This window comes from Populus nigra, chromosome 9 (assembly GCF_951802175.1).
Source record: "Populus nigra chromosome 9, ddPopNigr1.1, whole genome shotgun sequence".
Lineage (NCBI taxonomy): Eukaryota > Viridiplantae > Streptophyta > Magnoliopsida > Malpighiales > Salicaceae > Populus > Populus nigra.
In genome coordinates this window covers 5,931,353-5,950,874 of record NC_084860.1, presented here as the reverse complement: position 1 = coordinate 5,950,874, position 19,522 = coordinate 5,931,353, and the positions used below count along the sequence as shown (strand labels likewise).

At 29.2% G+C, this 19,522-nt stretch overlaps 2 protein-coding genes across 3 annotated transcripts; both read right to left on the bottom strand.

Annotated features, from left to right (window-relative positions):
• Positions 1-263: 263 nt before the first annotated feature.
• LOC133702849 (probable WRKY transcription factor 65) lies at positions 264-2,267 on the bottom strand. Its single transcript, XM_062127171.1, has 3 exons — positions 1,867-2,267; positions 1,522-1,671; positions 264-953 (listed from the first exon to the last, which is right to left on the bottom strand). The coding sequence occupies exons 1-3, from the start codon at positions 1,998-2,000 to the stop codon at positions 431-433; spliced, it is 807 nt and encodes a 268-aa protein (XP_061983155.1). The 5' UTR covers positions 2,001-2,267; the 3' UTR covers positions 264-430.
• A 15,901-nt stretch (positions 2,268-18,168) lies between these two features.
• Positions 18,169-19,187, bottom strand: LOC133703888 (uncharacterized). Of its 2 annotated transcripts, none has more exons than XM_062128614.1 (3): positions 18,916-19,187; positions 18,603-18,749; positions 18,169-18,484 (listed from the first exon to the last, which is right to left on the bottom strand). In XM_062128614.1, the coding sequence occupies exons 1-3, from the start codon at positions 18,991-18,993 to the stop codon at positions 18,245-18,247; spliced, it is 465 nt and encodes a 154-aa protein (XP_061984598.1). In that variant the 5' UTR covers positions 18,994-19,187; the 3' UTR covers positions 18,169-18,244. The 2 variants fall into 2 exon arrangements, with proteins under 2 accessions (XP_061984598.1, XP_061984597.1); XM_062128613.1 differs by having other exon boundaries at positions 18,169-18,487; positions 18,916-19,173.
• Between the last annotated feature and the right edge of the window lie 335 nt (positions 19,188-19,522).

Sequence of the window (19,522 nt, the reverse complement as noted above, 5' to 3'; positions counted from 1 at the left end):
AATAGTCACATAAAGGTGGTTACTATTGGCCTTTTAATATATTTTGTAACTTGTAATAAAAACATTGTCTAATAATTTATGATAATGCAAGAGAAAGACAGTAGGAAAAACCAGAAAAAATCCAAATGATAGAGAATGCATGGTTACCTAGGTATCAACGAAGCTCGTAATTGGGACACCATTTGTTTTTTTGGGTAAATTAATGAAAATCCATTCTGAGAAGGCATATTATGCTTAGTTAATTACAAGAGGATCGTGACGGATTTCAGAATTGGAGTTTTATTCACTTACTACACTGAAATACAAGGCAAAGAAGAATATTAAAAAGAAAAAGAAAAAAAAGATTGTTTCTTTCCTCTTCTTTGTTATCTCGTGGTGCTATCAAACACACACCTTTCAATTTTATAACACGTTAATAAACGACGTGTCGTCAGCAGATCTGAACCTGTGGTCCAACACCACTACGCTGATGCCTGAACACCGACGAGCACTCCGGCAACTCTCCAAGATCGGCAAACAACGACTCATCCTCATCTCTCATCGGGAAAAACATTGATGTCATGTCAGCATCTGCCTCTCCCTCGGCAAAAAAAGGTGTCTCAAGTATAGTTGAAGAGGTTGTCTCGATTTCACCAAACCAAGAAAATTCATCTGAAGTTGTAGTGGTAGATATGAGTGACCCGTCGTTTCCAAGATCCGTGAACTTTTCTTCATGCTCAGGCTCTGGGTTATCAGGATGGGTTGTGGAGACTTCGGGTTTGGTGGTAGTGTTGTGTTTTGGAGAGGAGGAGTTATGGTGGTTCTTATGGTGGTTGTGGGATCTAGAAGGAGGTGGCCAAGGGTGGTTGTGTTCACAGGAGTAGGTGATAACTAGCATTGTTGGGTCCACTTTACTCCTCTCTACTTGTTTTCTAGCTGGACAGCCTTTTGAACTACTACACCTATAGTAGCCTCTGTAAACAACAAAACATAAAACAAGAAGTACCTTATCAATGTCTTGAAATTCTTGATCAACATTTTTTTATCTATCTTGTTCTTGATAAAAAAAGAAAGAAGAGAAGATTACATGTTGTTACAATCATCTTTTGTTTCATATATATATAAATTTAACGCATTAAAAAAAAGAAGAAGCTCAAAATCAGAAAGCAGTCTGGACAATGTCTTGATTTACAAGACCATGCTTGCAAGATCTGTGGCGATGAAAAAACTCACCACTTATTATCTATGGCAACGAAGAAACTGCCGCCAGAGAACGGATTTGTATAGAGTTCAGTTTTTATATTTGAAAGATATTGATCAAATTTATTTGCATAATTCAGCAACTAATCACATATATTTACAGTATAGAAATGCTCTGGAAGCATAATTTCCGTCGCTATAATGTTTTTACGATGAGTTTTCATTCATTCTTTCTTCTGGAACAGAAAGAATCAGTCCAAATGCATTTAAACAAGATAGACTTCAATGAAAGAAAAAGGAAAGATGTGTGTGATCGGATTTGGAAGAAGAGGGAAGGGTTACCTGGGGTAAGGTGAGCCTTTGATTGGCTTTTGGCCATACTTTCTCCAAGCCCAAGAATCAGACGGCGGTGAAGCATTTTCGCCCTTCAGTCTGGAGCCTTCTAAGTCCTTGATTGGCACTGAGACAACTCTTTTTTGCATGGCCTTCTTACTGATACAAACACCATTAGGTCAAATATTTCGTTTTCAGCGCGAATATCTATCGTGCATGCTTATAAAACAACCATGGACATGCCATTTCTTCCTCTCTTTCTCTCTCCAACTAAGCACACATACACCATGATCTCTAACTCTGCGAAATTCTTCTGAATAATTCTAATGAATGGGATATGTAAAGATTAAGTACCTTCGTTTGGGAGAGGAAGTAGAAGGCATCTTCATATCGTTAGAAGGAGGTGATTCTGGACCGCTTTCCTGAGCACTATTATCATTTTCTTCTTGCTCAGTCATCAGAGGGTTGATGTTGAACCTACTGTCCATTGTTGCTCTTAATTTGCAGCCGCCGCAAGAGAGCTGATTTCTGTACTTACTGGATGCCCTTAATCACCAAGGATATTCAGATGCCGGCAAAGATGATGACCATAGAGGAGAACAAGAAGGAAGAGAGAGAGAAGGGGTTTAGATGGTGATGTGAAGAAAAAAAGAAATGGGGGAGAAGGTGGAGAAAGAGAGGTGATAGCCCTTTTAAAAATTGGCCGCCATGTTGACAGATGCGCTTCTGATATTTACATTATTGAGGTTGTGCAAGTTAATGTGAATATACTCCAAAACTTAGTTTTCTATTGCAATTTGATGACGACCCTTCCTTCCTCTAACTTTGATTATTCCAAACCCTTGTCTTGATTGGAGCTCCACCAATCAGCACGCTTCATTTTTTGCCCTAGTATATTATACCATTTCTCCTCTTGTTCTTTGTTTAGCCTTTTTTAATTTTTTTTCCCAACAACCATCTAATTAAACATAATTTATAGGAGTACATAGTTTTTTTTTTTTTTTTGAGGCTTCAGACAAAACTTTAATATATGATTAAGTACTTGGATTGAGACAGAAATTGTTTTTGAAATCTTGGGCTCCATAACAATTATTGAATTAAGGTCGATTATAGAATTGATCATTTACTACTCCCAAGTTCAAGTTCACAATGTACACAGCCATAGAAAATAAATGTGCTCCCTCTACAATCAAGGGAAAGTTTTATTTTGGAGCGTTCTTGATCTTTCTTTTGCTTCATTGAAGGAAATGAGAGATATAATGAGGTTTCTTTTTTTAATTAATCATTGAAACTATACGAAAAAGACCATAAAATCAATAGCTAGAATAATATATAGATGAAACAGAAAAAAAAACTAGAAAAACAAAAGAAAATAAAAAAATTACGGGAAAAAAACTAGTGTTGGTCAGCTATAACAAAAACAAAAAATAATTAACTAAGATTTCATGTTTTTATGTCGATGATCTCATCAAATTTGAACGAGTAATTAATTAGATATTACCTTCATTCAATGTCACTAGTCTAACCTCCCCACCCTACTCCATCTTTAATCAAAACCAATTCTTTAATCTTAATTTAATTACTCCATCTAACCTTCATTAACTGTGCTAAGGTCAAATTATCCTGATACCCTTGTTAATTTATTGATTAATTAATGACTAACAAGTTTCTTCTATATGATAAAAATATCCATGAATAACTACGTACGTCTTCTCATAAATGACTCAGTTTATTTTCTGTCCTGGCTAGAATTTAAAAGCCCTTCCATAATAATTAGGGATAAGTCAAAAAAAACTGATTATATTAAAAAAATAATTGAAAAAATAAAATTGTAAAAAAAAATTGTTAAAAAAACTGGTCGGTTCGATTTCGATTTTATAAAAAAAACCAAACCGAACTAACCCAAACTGAAAAAACCGGAAAAAAAAGTCAAATCGGAAAAACCAAGTCAAAACCGGAAAAAACCGAGCCAAAACTGAGAAAACCGAGCCAAACCAGTTGAACAAGTTTTTATTCTAAAAAACCGAACCGAACTGAAACCAGTCGATTTGAACCGGTTTCAGTTTTTTTAAAAAAAAAATTTCAGTTTAGTTATTTTTTTATAAAAACTAAACTGAATAAAAAATAATCATCCCTACTTACCATATTCTTTCTAATTTAAGCAAGAATGCCATGGCACTTCCATTGATTTTATAGATATATATTTTTTTAAAAAAAATAGCACGGTTAGCAAATTTATTTAAGAAAATAGTATATTGGCAAAAACAAAATGAAAATATAGCATATTCTAAAAGGTAGTGTCACTTCCAATGATGTAACATATTTTTTTTAATCAAAGTCACGCTAATTTCGATGGGGCATCAAGATTTTGTAAAACCGTTTGTGTCATTCAGAGAGGTGCAATCTTTCAAAAAAATAATTTTTATATTTATATGCTAATATTCAATAATTTACACTGCTTCGTATCACCCCACATGCAATAAGAATTTAATTTGAAAATAGATTCTAACTAAGAACTTGATAAAGAAATATTTTTTATATATATATTGAAAAGGCTTATTTGACTCTCTACTCATAATAAAAAATAATTTAATCAATGGTCGAAAAGCTATACAAGGTTTTCTTTCTTAGTATTACTCTGTTTAGGAACACGATCCAGTGTAAACTATATTCTTTAGAAATTTAATTTTTTTTATTTTTTATTAAAAAATAATTTTTTAATGTTTTAAATCATTTTGATACGTTAATTTTAAAAATAAAAAAAATATCATTTTAATACATTTCAACATAAAAATTATTTTGAAAAGTAATTACAATCATATTTTCAAATAGATTCTTATAATAGGTGAGACTCTATTTTAATAAAAAAATCTCTTATCAAGTTCCAGGTAGTCTCTCTTCCTAAATTAAATTTTTATTACGCGTGGTGAATCATTGCAAATTAGAATTAAAAACATATGAATCGTCAACCAGTAAATAAATTTTTTTTAAAAAAATATTTCTTTGAAAGGTTGCGTCAATAACCACTCCCTTTAATACAATTTTGTATATTTTTTTTGGTTTAAATTGCTGCACAACCAGGATTGGTGCAACTGTGTTGTGAGTGGCACGACTTCTCAGATTTATATTAATTTTTTTAAAAAATTAAATTTATCGTTAATTTCTAAGAACTCTCCGATTTCTCATCCATAGCTGAAAAAACTTGTGATGAAAGAAATAATTGTGTTTGATCTGTTCCTTGAGAAGGACATCTCTTTGATAAACAAAAAGAAGAAGAGAAAAAAGAGACCAGACGGAATATATACCATCTTTATGTCACCGATCATTTGTTTGATTATTATGCAATCAACGAACGAATATTATATGCAATATTTCTAGAAAACATCTTGTTTGAAGAGTTCCCCTTTTCTTTTTTCCTGAGAGAAATAAATCTTGCTGGGTTCTATCAACGCAGGCTTCAAAACTAATTTGGCCTGGCTCTGGATTCTTTATATATACATTATCCGGAATCCTTGCCATTGTTGACTAAGTCATTTATTGCTAGGTCTACCAGTCTCTCTCCCACAGCAGAGGCATGGAGAGAGCCCATTGGCTAATTGTTACATCAAGAACACCGAAATTCAACGTTCTAGCTAAGAGTAAATTGATGCGTTGAGCTGATTGACAGCGACCTTATTTCTTCACCATGTTTTTTTTTTCTCTTAAATATTCTATTACGACGAGTTGCTTGCGAGTGACTTTGAATCATCAAAATGCACTGTTCCCGTCCCTGACTTCCATTAACTACGGCGACTTTCTTGCTTCTCTTTCTGTTCTTATTTTATTTGCTCATTCATTTGTGTGGGTTGCTTTCTCTCCTTGCGACAAAAGGAAACTTCCTCATGAGCTGCTATTTCATCACTATTAAAATTCCATCTCTCCAAACGCCCTCCTCCCCAGCCAACGGCCAGCACATGCTCTCTCGACATTTGTGTATTTAACAGTTCAATTGCTTGCAGCATTGAGGTGTTGAATGAATATCCAATGGAATGTATATGCAGACGGTTCCCTATTTTCACTGTATTTACGCAAGTGTTTTGTTGATGTTTCTTTTTTTAATTTTATCTTTTAGTATTAAATTTATTTTTTATTGGATTATTTTATTCTCATGACACAAATCACGAGTTTGACGGATTAATCCATTTGACTTTAGTTTTTTTTATTTTATTTTTCTTTTTAATTCTATCATTTAATATTGGGTTATTTGGAAGTTAGAGTTTATGATTTGTTTCGTTTACTTTCTATTAAGTTATTACGACCTCATGACTTGAGAATAGTATTTAACAGATTAACCTGAATTGATCCAGGTTGTTTTTTTTTCAATGGTATCATTCAATAATAGGTCATAAATTTGACATTAACACTCGGGTTGATCTAAACTGAATATATTGTTATTTTAATATTAAAAGAAAAGATTTTATTTTAAAAATTTTTTTTGAGTTAATTTATATTTTTACAAAATATTCGAGTTATTTAAATTTATAAAATCATTCGAATCCCTCGTATCAATCCTACATAATTTCATTTATTTTTACTAGAAAAAATTTAAATATTAATAATATTTAAATATATTTTTTTTACATTGTAGAAAAATTTAACTTATGGCCATGACATAACACCTATGAATAATCTAGTGTTAACTAGTCTAGGTTGATTTAAACGTCTAATCTTGTAAAACCTCGGTAAAATCCCCATCAAACACATTGAAATCCGATTGGTGAGACTAGTGGTGCAAATATTGATCTGACTGGTTAAAAAAAATAAAAAATCAAATCAAATTGATACCTCTGACTCTTAAAATTATCCATTTACTATTTTAATAAATTATTTTATTTATGTTTGATTATGTCTAGCAAAATATATTTTTATTTTAATACTAATGACTCAACGGTTTCACCAATGACTAACTAGTAGTCAAATAAGATAATATATAAGTTATCCATCCATCTCCACAACCATTCCTAATCCACCCCACAGCACATCATTAAAACAACCTTCCATCTCCCTATCCAAAACCACAACCACTAGCCCTCCTGAAACGCACCTGAACTATTAGCTCTGCCCCCTTAACCACCACCGATATTAGCCACAACGGCCACCTGAACTCTTAATGCTACCACCGAACGCGCCATCACCAACAACCAATAACAATAAAAAAAGCCACCAGAACCCACAAAATGCCATCCATAAAACCTCCCCATGAGAAAGCAAAAATTTGGCCACACAACTTAGCAAACACCACCAGCAAAACCACTCATGCTCCAACCCAAATGCGAGTACCAAAAAGCCCTGAAACACCACTCAAATCATGCCATCTCCATACCAGAAACTCCAGTCAACAATCTAAGAAACAACCCTCCCATAAACATCTATTAGCCGCCATTACTCAAGCTAATACTAGCTGTTTGCCCAATAACAACCACTAGCACAACCGCGGTGAATAAGGAGAGAGAATAAGCAAACTAACACGAGGAAAAACATATATAAATCTCTGCATTGGTTAACGATGAATATAATGGCCTTCATCAATAAGTAGACAAGATTAGCTCACCCACAAACGCGTTAGTCCCTTTTTTTCAGACATCGATGCATGCCACCTAGTCCACGTGCCACAAAACATGTTGATGCTTGGATACATGCAACGTTAACTTTTTAGTTGATTTTTTTTTAGCAGCTTGCAAATTTTTTTTCCCCTCATGTTTTTGTTCACTTTTCACATATTTATTGTTGATTTCTTAAGTTATTATTAATTTGAATTTGATGAAATTATTTTTTTCTTTCTAGGATACATATTACAACGATGATCATTCAATTCATCTGGATATCGATCTAGATTTATGGTTGAAAGTAGGATTGTCCGATGGACCCGATAGAAATAGGGTATATAAATTCTCTAACACTACAACCGAGAACTTGCGAATAACTAGTAGTGCTTTAATTTGACCGTTAGATGTTCACAATCAATTCTGAGCGTTCAAACTCTAAAGTTCGCAGTGATATTAGACCAACGGATACAGGATCGAACGACCCATTTTAATGATAAATATGAACAATTCACTGCTAATTATGACGAACTCCGCTGATTGATAATGGAGATGAGATCATAGATAAGTGGTTCATGTGCATCCTCTAATTGGCCTGACGGTTCCAGTAACGACCAACCTTCTCCTCCTTTAATGCTGCCTCTATTTTAGATTTATTGTATTTAAACATCCAAATGTTTAAATTTGTAATTAATATTTTATTTTTATACTAACTTATTTTAAAATAATAAAATAAATTTATTTTAATTATTTTTCTTCTTCTGTTCGATATGTTTTTTAAATACCGAAATAAATTTTATTATCGACGAACTCACCAACAATTCATAAACTATTATCGACGGACTCACCAACAATTCATAAATTACCGACGAGAGTTTTTTTTGATAGACAGTCCGTCGGTAACATGCATACCAATGGACTGCTAATATAAATACCGTCATAAGTTTTTATCGGTAAAATTGTTAAATCTGGTAGTGGCTGTTAGAATTTTTATTAAATTGTTATGCATATGTACAATTTGATTTAAAACATTAGTAATGTTGGTAAGCATAAATTTTCATAATAATCTGATAATTCAAATGATTAAAATTCCAAAATTTTAAATTCATTATAACAAACAGTCCAAATGCTTGCTCCCTGTAAATATATTAACAAAAAAGCACAATGTTATGATAACTAGTACTTATATTAAGCAATGAAGATTACTATATTTCTAGTACTCTCCTTCTCTTTGCCTTCACAGCAACTTCATTTCTGGAGGCGGTTCATGACAAAGATATTGTAAAAATGATGGATGTCTTTCAAAATAAGGTTCAAGTTGGTGCTCAAATTTTATCCAGAATGGAACGGATAAAATAAACTTGAAACATTTCATCTTGAATTTAAAAAAGAAATTTGGAATTACCAATGTTAAGCGATATAAAATTTATTCAATTTTGTTTTGTTTTTTTAAAATGATACAAGAAATATAATTATTTTAACTATAATAAAACTGAATTAACAACCTTGTTACGAAGTAAAACTTCACCCTCCTATTTCTGTCTAAATCTTCTTCACTTTTTTCCAAAAAAAAAAAACAATATTATGTCATCTAGGGTTTGCCAAGCTTAACTTTGATGTTATTCTCTCTAGATAGAAACTCTACAAGTGTGTTTGGTATTGCAGTAACTGTTATGATTGTGGTTTGAAAAAAATTATTTTATAAAAAATATTTTTAATTAAGGTTGGTTTGGAAAAATATATGTTTGGTTAAAACTGTGGTTGAAATTGAAGTTGAACAAAAAGTAGTTTATTGTGTTTAGTTAAAAATGCTTTTGAAATTGAGGTTATAAAATAATTTAAAAAAATACATATTAATATTTATGGTTTTTAATTTAAATATTGTAGATTTAACTATTACTATTACATCATGAAATAAATCATACTTTATATAATAAATTTTTTATTGTTCCATTAAATTATGTACAATTCCATTACATACAAAATTCATCCGACAAGAACTACAGTTTCCATGATTTTTTGAGCGTGCAATAAAATTAGGTGAAATATTATCAGGAATAAAATTGAGATTACAATACGAATAAATTTAATTCATCTTAAACTAATTTTTTAAAAAACAAAAAAAAAAGTATTATTCACGTTCACGTAAACAGTACGAGTGAAATCAATTAACTGTACTTAGTTTTTTTTAAAAAAAAAACTGTTCACTAAAGTGAACAGTGCGACAATGGAAGCATGCTGCACTGTTCACTGAACAATCCAGCATGGTGCAGCTGCAAGAAGCAAGTCCTACCTACTTTCCTTTTCCATGCGTTTCAAACGCGAAATTTCATGGGACCCATGAACAATAACCTATGTTTTTTTTGTAACCAAGCATTGTTGTATCTGCATTTTAAGAAAACATAGACGCAACTTCTTAGACAGACACTGTCTAAGTCATGATGGAGGTTAGAGATATTTTTATTATTTTACAAAATCATTCAAAACAAGAATTTATATTTATTTATATTTTCAAATCAAACACCCTTAATTAAATTTATTTATACTCTTAGTGTGTGTTTGGTATTGCGGTAGCTGTTGTGGTTGTGGTTTGAAAAAAGTTGTTTTATAAAAAGTACTTTTAATTGAGGTTGGTTTGAAAAAATAGGTGTTTGGTTAAAACTGTAGTTGAAATTGAGGTTGAAATAGTTTAATATGTTTGGTTAAGAATGCTTTTGAAATTAAGGTTATAAAATAATTTAAAAATATATATTAATATTGATGGTTTTACATTTAAATATTGTAGAATTAATTATTCCTATTACATCATGAAATAAATAATACTTTATATAAAATATTTTTTATTATTCTATTAAATAATTTATAATTCTATTACGTACAAAATTCATTCGATAAGAACTATAGTTTTTATACGTGTAATAAAATTAGATAAAATATTATCATGTATAAAATTGATATTACAGTGCGAGAAAATTTAATTCACTTTACACTAATATTTTGAAAAAAAAATATTGTTAACATCATAGTGCAAGTGAATTTAATTTAATCTAAACTAGTTTTTTTAAAAAAAAATATTAAAAAACTTAACACACTTGAAAAAAAAACTGTCAACGTGAACAGTGCAAGTGAATTGCACTGTTCACGTGAACAGTGCAATTCACAAACAGTGCAGTGAATTGCTGCTAATTGCACTGTACAGTACAGTGCAATTAGCATGCACAGTAAACACAAAGCAGTAAAATGCTGCTTCTTCTTTTCTGCGTCACAGACGCAAAAAACATGTGGGGTCAATACACAGTAAACTGTGTATGGATTGTTACCAAACGGCTGCAGACTGCGTTTTAATTAAAACGCAGCTGCAGCCGCGTAAACAAACGAACCCTTAGTCATGGATTTACTTCTTAGAAGTTAGTATTTCAAGTCTCACAAATTTCAGAGTCACTGGAGACTTACATAGCCATTAACTTAAGGGCTCGTGGGATTAGTTGAGGTGCGTGCAAGCTGGTCCAGATACTCATGCTAATATAAAAAAAGAGTAAATTAACTTTATATTATATGGTTATAAATATTTTTTGGTCCAGGGCATTAAAGATATTTTATAGCTGTCACATGCGTTTGGAATTTGTGATCGGTCACATTTTTATTGAAAAGGACTAGATTTCTATAATAATTATATGGCGTTAGAGACTCTCTCGGAGACGGAAAAAAATAATTAAAATCTATCCCAACGTTGCCGCTTTAAGTGGAACCTCCATTTCAATCATATAGACTTTTTCTAAGTGGCACCGTTTCATCAGAAAGATGCCACATCGTGCGATAGAAAAACAATATGTTAAATAGACCAGGTTAATTATTAGAGTTTTATGCTCGGATCCTTATCCCTTTAATTTTAGTCCCTCTGAGTTTTGAAAGATTAGAGAAAAAGTTATTAGAAAATAAAGAATAAAATAAAAAATAATTAGTTGATCATAACAACAATAAAAAACCAGGTGTCAACGAGTTTCTTTTAACCAAAAAAAAAAAAAAAGAATTGCTATTAATATATTGCATGTGGCTCCATTAGGGGTGGCCATGGACCATAAAGCATAAACTTGAATTTTAAATCAGGCTAGTTCTCTACCCTCCCGTTCTAGGACTTCAAGTTAATTTCTAATGCAAAAGAAAGAAAGAAACAATTGTATTATAGATGTGTTTCATGTATTATATATATTTTTTAATTAAAAAATGAAAATGTATTGTTTATACTTATAAAATAAATTAAAAAATATATATGAACGGGTAAATAAAACAAAGTTGTTAACTCTTATTAACAAAACCTATTTCACATGGAAAAACTATTGTACACAAGTTATGAATCAATGTGGATTGGAAAAGTGAATTCATGGTTTTGCCAAAAAAAAAAAAACAATTGCCCTATAAAATACTTGATTGCCCTTAACATAATTACTTGATTGCCCTTAACATAAAAAAAAAATACTTACCTATGGTTTAGGAGCTTTTTTAATAATATACTTTTTCAAGCATAAATGTAATGACTCTATTGCTTTTAAAATCAAAATTTCCAAAGCTTGACTACAATGGCCTAATTAATATTTTCACAATGATTTTTTCATAATAATTATTTGGTTCTTCGGGAAATGTGGTGTTTTGATCAATAAAAAAATAAAAAAGGTTGTTGATGACTATGTTGCATGAGACAGTTGCTCTACCTTATCACATGCGCGATTTACTCTAGTGGTTGCACTCCAGCATGTCAATAAAAGTTTTAATTATTATTGAGATTAATTAAAAGACCAAATTATCTCTAAGACCAAATGATTATAACAAAAAAAAACCAATATGAGATTACGAATAAGACTCTAAAATCAAGCTTTAAAAATTTTAATTTTAAGGGCAATGGAGTAATTATAACGTGCTTTGAAGAGTGAAATTTCAAAAAAAAAAGCCTACAATAACCAAGTTAAGTGTTATTTTGATTTTAAGGGTATTCTAGCAATTTAACTGTGTAAAAAAGTTCTAAAAAGACAGCAGTAACCTCGATTAATTCAAAAATTTCTAATCCGTGATAATTGAAGGAGGGTAAGTGTGAAATATTTTGAACGATAAAATGGTAAATCTACTATTTTAAACCACAATAATCGATCTAATCTTCTAAACATGAGCTAATCTTTTAAATTTGCAACCCGTAAAATCATAGCCCTAGGTTCAATTAAGAATCTTAATTTTTAACTTATTTAATTTTGAATGATAAAATCAGAAAAAATTTCAAATTTGAAAGAAAATAAATAGAGAATGAAATTGAAAAAAAAATCAAATTAAAAAACTATATTAAATAAATAAATAACAATACTCAAACGAATAAGGTTCAAATCTAACATAATAAAAATTTCGAGGATAAAATTTTTTAAAAAATTCAATTTTAAAAATTTATTAAAATAAATCAAATAAGAAAAAAGAAGGGCCAAATCTAAAAAAAAACACTCGAATGGCTTATCTGCAAATTTAAAGGCCAGTCATGAATTTCTAGAAATAAAGAGGAAATAAGGGACAAAAAGGGTTTTTGACCCCGAATTAGGAGGTATGTAGATCAAACGTGCCACCTAGAGGGGAAGAGGATACTAAAACGAATCTAATGATGTTTAGAAAAAATTGGTCTGGCTCGTAGAGTTATGACGATGACTAATATTGGTTTACTCAAGTCATTTCTTTGTTTTTTTTTTTAAAAAAAATATTTTATCTATCTATGACCTGCATTATTTGGTTCATTATAATTTAGCCTTTTGATTTATTTTGATATGGTTTTCATGGTTTTATCATAATCTCATATCCCAAATCATAGATTTCGCAGGTTAACCATGATTGACATGAGTTAGTCTAATATGTCATCATCTTAACATCTTTTTTGAAAATAATATATTGTCCATTATGTCACCATTTAAGTGTTTTAAAAGTGGTTTCAAGCAATATACATCAAATTTTTTACTTCTTAACATCCTTATATTTTTATTTATTTTATTTTAAAGGCAAAGTTGTCATTGATAATAACATTTTTTTTTTTGTTATAATAAATATGTCTTACAAATACAGCTAGTTTATGAAAAAAATAGAGATAATTTAAACTAATCTCTTTGAAGCATTTTAAAACTATAAAAAATATAGAAAGATCAATCACCGTTTAAAAATAAAACTAAACCCATGAATTTTAAAAACAATAGAGAAAATATTGATTAATATATAAAATAAATAAAATAAAAAAGAACATGTTTTGATGTGTGTAACATAACTAGCCCACATGTTTGGCCTTTAATAAAAAAATACAGGTGCTTTTATGTCATCAAGCTTTAATCCACCTTTATTTTATTTTTTTCTAAGGAGCACACATTATATGTTCCAAGTTTTTTATTTATTTATTTATAATGGAGCACATATTGCAAACTTGATAGATTTTTAAGCATAAAAAGTGATCGAAAAAATTAAGGTTTAAGTTTTTAGACCTTAAAAATCTAAATTTTAACTTGTTTTCTCATGAAAATATCTAAAACAAAAACAATAAAAACCTTAATAAACTAATTCTCAATCCTAAAACACCTCGTAATCACTCCAAAATATGAAAAATCAAATGAATAAAAAAACTATATGTACTATAATTTTTCAAGCATAAAAAGTGATTGAAAAAATCAAGGTTTAAGTTTTTAGACCTTAAAAATCTAAATTTTAACTTGTTTTCTCCTGAAAATATCTAAAACAAAAACAATAAAAACCTTAATAAACTAATTCTCAATCCTAAAACACCTCGTAATCACTCCAAAATATGAAAAATCAAATGAATTAAAAAACTATAGGTACTATAATTTACTTTTTTTTGTATGGTTATAGGGAAACATTGCCTCCAGTGAACTACTATAAACAAGATGAACTCATTAATACAAAGATTTTTTTTGCTAACGGAATGTAGTCATCCAATAAATTTTTTTTTTAAAACAATTTTTATTGACTTTCTCTCTCTTTTTTTTGTGAATATCCAAAACAATAAGGACTAAAATATAAGAAAACTAAAATTTTAGAGATCAAATTGAAGTTTTTCATGCCAAATCTAAACAAAGTATTTTTTTATTCTTTATCAAATTTGGTTTTTATTCTTTGAATTTTGATTTTCAACACAAATTAAATTCTAATTTCACAAAATCTAACACCTATTCATCATCAAACACTTCTCAAAACTCAGAACATGAAAGATAATGAAAATTAAAAGAAATGTTAAAAACACATGATATTATAACTTTGACTGATAAAATTAAAAAAATTTATTTTTATTGAAAACATTGTTTTTTGAATGAAATACTTGATATAAAAAACAAGTTTTTTTATATAAAAAAAATCATATCTCACTATTTTGTATGCACTCCAAGGAAGAAAAAAAGAATGATAACTCTAAGAAAATTATTAAAAACTTTTGCAATAAAAATATAAACTTTATTTTCATTCAATATTCATCAACACAAATTTATATTTTTTTTGCATTGTAGGTTAATATATAATAATCAATGAAATGATTGTAATTATTATAAAAACAATGTTGTAATCTTATATGAAAATAAATGTGAGATTGAATGGCATCTAATTGAATCAATTTTCAAATATAATTTTAGTTATTTGATTATAATGAATTTTGACTAAACTTCAAGGAGGAAAAAATGGAATAACTTAAGTTAAAATTGAATGGTATTTAATGAAATAACATCCTAAGGTATAAAATCTCAATTATTTTATTATAATTAATTTTAATCAAAATTTAACAAAAAAAATAAAATAATAAAGGGCTGTTTAAAAAAAGCCTAACCGTTTAGACATAGTTGGACAAATGCGCCTAGCCAACAAAAAGGTCGGGTATGTAAGGACCTGCAAGTCAGGTTTATACTTCATCTATTTATCACCATTTGTTTTCTTATTTTTTTTTGTAATATTGTTTTATTTTTACATTCTTTTTGGAAAAATATTATATTCTATTTTTTACGCTTTGTATATTTATTACTTTATATTTGACATATTTATACAATTTTTTTTGTTTTTATCTTTATTTTATTGTAATTTGTTTTTATTTTTTCTCTTTACATGTTTCTTTTTTAAAAACATTTCCGTTTGGGATTGCAACCTAAATAGAGGTTTATCAAAATTCAATTTTTTTCGGTTTAAAACTAGTTTTTTTTATATTTCGGATTATTTTGATATGTTGATGTCAGAAATAAATTTTATATAAAAAAAAATTATTTTGATACATTTCAGAGCAAAATATACTTTAAAAAATTACTGTTACTACACTCTCAAACACCCCTTAAGATTTTATATATTTTGATACATTTCAGAGCAAAATAATGCTTCACTATAGTAATTTCAACATTGTTCTATTCTTCTACTATATTAAAAATTAGTTTAAGATTTTATATATTTTTATTAATACATATGATCTTTACTATAATTTATTATATTAAACATCAACGTTTTGGTTCTTTTAACTTATTTTAAAAAAATAATCCCATTTTCAGACATCGTGTTTGTTTTATAAATTTGCAAATTAAACCATACACAAGTAACTTAACTATTTCAATTTTGTATTCATTACATTTAGACCATTCACTCCCGATATTCTTAATTCTTAACAAACATAAAATACAATTTTGATTGAAATACACTACTGCCCTAATTAAAAACAATTATTTTAAAAAAAATTTAAATGAATAAAATTCATGGGGGATTTTATTTTTTTTAAATACTTTTCTATTTTGAAAAAAAAAATTTGTTTTTTTTTGTAATTTTTGAAAAATTATTTTTTAATAAGAACAAGGCATTCTAGCCAAAATTGTGTGACATATGACTATAAATTTCTACATGAACAAGTTTTTTGATGTTTGTTACGAATTGAGGACAATTAATTTTCCTACAACCAGCATAGAGTCGAATTTGGGAAAGAATTTAATTTGTCAATTTCATACAAATCCAAGATCTCAAAATCGTTTTTTCTCCTAATTGTTTTCTATGAATTTACTGATTTTGTCTTGTCAATGTTCGATGAATTAATTTTTCTAAATACATTCTATTGAGTTTGAAATAAAAGCCCCGCTAGATTTCCACTCCGCATCAAAGGAAGAACTATATCAGATGTAACTGGTATTAATCAAGTATGATCAGTTGTAAATCTTTCACAATTAAGGTATTTGGACAGTTTTGTAGGGATATTTATGTACCAATAAAATAAGAAATAACTTAATAAAAGGTTTAGGTTGCATAATGTGATTGTTTTGACAAAATAAAAAAAAAACTTGTAATTTTTTATTCAGTTATTAGATCATGTTTAGATTTTAATAGGAGATTTTATAGATGAATTATATAACGAGCTAGATTCGAAAAACCTTAAAAAATATTTTTAGAGCTAATTTGTATATTTTATTTTTAAAATTTATTTTAGTTTGTTTAGGATTTTTATTATTATTATTATTTAATTTTAATTAAGTAGTTATAATCCCTTTAGAGAGATGAGCTAATAAAAAAAAATATTTAGTAATAAATTTTTTAATTGTTTTTTTATGTTGTAATTTTATTCTGTTAAATTTTGTGTTGTTTATATTTGCTTTTTTTCTTATATTATTTTCGCCTGCAACAATATAATTTGTAAATTATTGATATTTTTGAATATGGCTTAATTTTTTTTTACTTAGTTGGTTTCTTAATTTTAAAAAAATTCTATAATATGATCTTTCCATTCAATTTCCGTCCAATCACCATAATTCTTTACTTGTGATTTGACATATGGAAATGTCCAGTTTTTATACAACGTTGTCAAGAATTAAAGACAAATTTAGAAGAGGACATGAACAAAGGGACCACATTAAAAGAATTTCTAGAATAATTCGACACAGAGACCAATTAAATAAAAAAGAGAATGGAGCAATCATATTTAAAAAAAAAATTATCAGTAATACAGAAATCAAATATAATTCCAACAGTGTGTTCTCCAATCGGACTTCTGGAAAGCACTTCTTCCTTCGTTCAGCTGTTACCTCATAGTTTCTGAGCCTAAATTAGAAACGTTATGGGCCAATAGAGGGAGAGGGCTTCTAAATGAGACTTGTAGAGCGAAGTCCAGAAAATGTTTCCTATCCGTGTCCAATGTTTTTGCTTTTTGATTAAAGATATGTTTGGTATTATAGCAATTTTTATGATTTGAAAAAAATAATTTTATAAAAAATAATTTTGGTTGAAGTTAGTTTGATATTTATGTATGTTTGATTAAAACTGTGGTTGAAATTGAGGTTAAACAAAAAATAATTTAATGTGTTTGGTTAAGAATGTTTTTGAAATTGATGTTATAAAATAATTTTATAAAATATACATTAATATTGATAGTTTTTAATTTAAATATTGTAGATTTAACTATTGCTATTACATCATGAAATAAATAATACTTTATATAAAATATTTTTTATTGTTCAATGAAACTATCTACAATTCCATTATTTATGAAATACATCCGACAAGGACTACAATTTTCTTGGTTTCTTAAGCGCGCAACAACATCACATAAAATATAATTAGGAATAAAATTAGGATTGTAATCGCGATCAAATTCTGCAAATACTACGTCATCAAACGATCTCCGTCTAATTTATGTAGTATCATTGAATAATGTTAAACACTAGTTTTTCGAATAAAACACAATTAAAAATAAAAAATAAAATTTAATTATTTTTTTACTGGGTCGGACCTGGTTCAATATATTTATTATTTTACTGCTTTCACAGTGATAATGTGTTTTCAACGCAGATATTAATAAAGCTCATAAACAATGAATTGAATTTTATTAGATGCCAAATATTTGTTCCCGTGGTTTGTTTTAAAAGGCAACCACATAAACAAATAAACGTGATCGCATGTTTTAAAATTTTAGCTTTTATCCTTTCTTCTTTCTTTTAAATTTATTTTGGGGTTCAAATCTAAAATCTTTTGGAATTGGAAGATGTGTGTTTGTTAAAAAAATGAAAAAAGTGCCAAGCAATACCGATAGATCTGCAAGACAATATTAACTCCGACAAGGCGACAATGAGATTACTTGGGATCATTAAATAACAACAGGGAAATCAACGCACAAGCTTCACCTATTGTCTTTCAATGGCCTTAGTAACAGCTTGAGCAATACTTTTCGCATGAAGAGCACGTTCTTCTTCAGCTACAACAATGGCTTCCATGGATAAGTACAAGTTGCATGAGACCCTGGCATGCGATACAGTAAGGCCCATTTCTTCGAAGACCTCTAAGATTGAAACTAGTTTATCTCCTCCCTTCTCGCATATCACCCTCACTATAAATCCTTTCTCACCCTTCTCCACCTCCACTTCCTTCTGAAAATAAATGGACAGTGTGTCATAAAAAGTAGAATGTTTCATTTTTTCCAACAAGAAAAAGAAGGTAAGAAATGAAATAACCACAGAGAGGGAGGGAGGGAAGAGAGTTGACCTTAGGCAACTGGAGTTCCTTCATTAGGCTCAAGTATTCTCTTTTTACTGCAATTAAGTTTGCGAGTTCCGTTTTGATTGCCTCCAATTTGAGCTTGAGCTTGTAAATGCATAGAAGAGCATCCATGATGACATACTTCCTTTTCACCTTCATAAGAAACAGATATAGAGTCAGGGAGCTTTGTGGCAAAACAATGAATTGGTATTCTTAGACAGTTGTTTCTAACGCTAAAGAAAAGCAAGTCTATGAGTTGCTCTTTTTCTTTTTCTTGACAATGCAGTAGAAAGAATAGAAAACTGGTTTTGCTTATTACTGATTTGGAGCGGATGAGGGTTCGTAGATAGGGACGCATATTGTGCATTGCTGTTCTCCTCTGCAGCCTAACCACCATCTCTCTCTCTCTCTCTCTCTCTCTCTCTGTGTTTATTATATTTCCAGTAACACACAGCAGCTTGACTTTTATAGCAGGAATGGAGAGGTTGAGGGGATGTGTTTAGGATCTCGGATTGTCAAGCTAGCTATGCTATTTATGTTCTTCTCTCACATGAATTTGGGAAACGAATCAATAAGTGAATAGGTAAAAGAAATAAAACGCCAATTACAAGGGCTAAATATTGCCACCCCAGTTCTCATTATTAAAGAAAAAATATTATTTTTTGGGATGATTGTTCATAGTCTTAAGAACGTGAGCCAAATTTGACTTTGGTTTTTTCTTTTCTTGTCTCTAATTCTCATTATTTTTCGAAACTGCATGTCCAAGATTACTAAAATAAAAGGGAGAATATATAGGATTGGGATTGACAAAGAACTTCAAGACACCGATTTCGGGACAAAATATCTGCATTGGGAATACATTAGTGGGAAGGCGTGGGCTCCAATAAAGAAGAAAATTAAATAAAAAAGCTCTTAAATAAACAAAA

Excerpts from the sequence above, each read along its gene's own strand:
- LOC133702849 (XM_062127171.1), bottom strand. The coding sequence starts at position 2,000 with ATGGACAGTAGGTTCAACATCAACCCTCTGATGACTGAGCAAGAAGAA. Across the intron at positions 1,672-1,866 it reads ACTTCCTCTCCCAAACGAAG|TAAGAAGGCCATGCAAAAAA; the intron begins GTACTTAATCTT and ends TGTTTGTATCAG. Across the intron at positions 954-1,521 it reads AAAGGCTCACCTTACCCCAG|AGGCTACTATAGGTGTAGTA; the intron begins GTAACCCTTCCC and ends TGTTGTTTACAG.
- LOC133703888 (XM_062128613.1), bottom strand. The coding sequence starts at position 18,993 with ATGGTGGTTAGGCTGCAGAGGAGAACAGCAATGCACAATATGCGTCCC. Across the intron at positions 18,750-18,915 it reads CCCTCATCCGCTCCAAATCA|GTGAAAAGGAAGTATGTCAT; the intron begins GTAATAAGCAAA and ends TTTCTTATGAAG. Across the intron at positions 18,488-18,602 it reads AGGAACTCCAGTTGCCTAAG|AAGGAAGTGGAGGTGGAGAA; the intron begins GTCAACTCTCTT and ends ATTTATTTTCAG.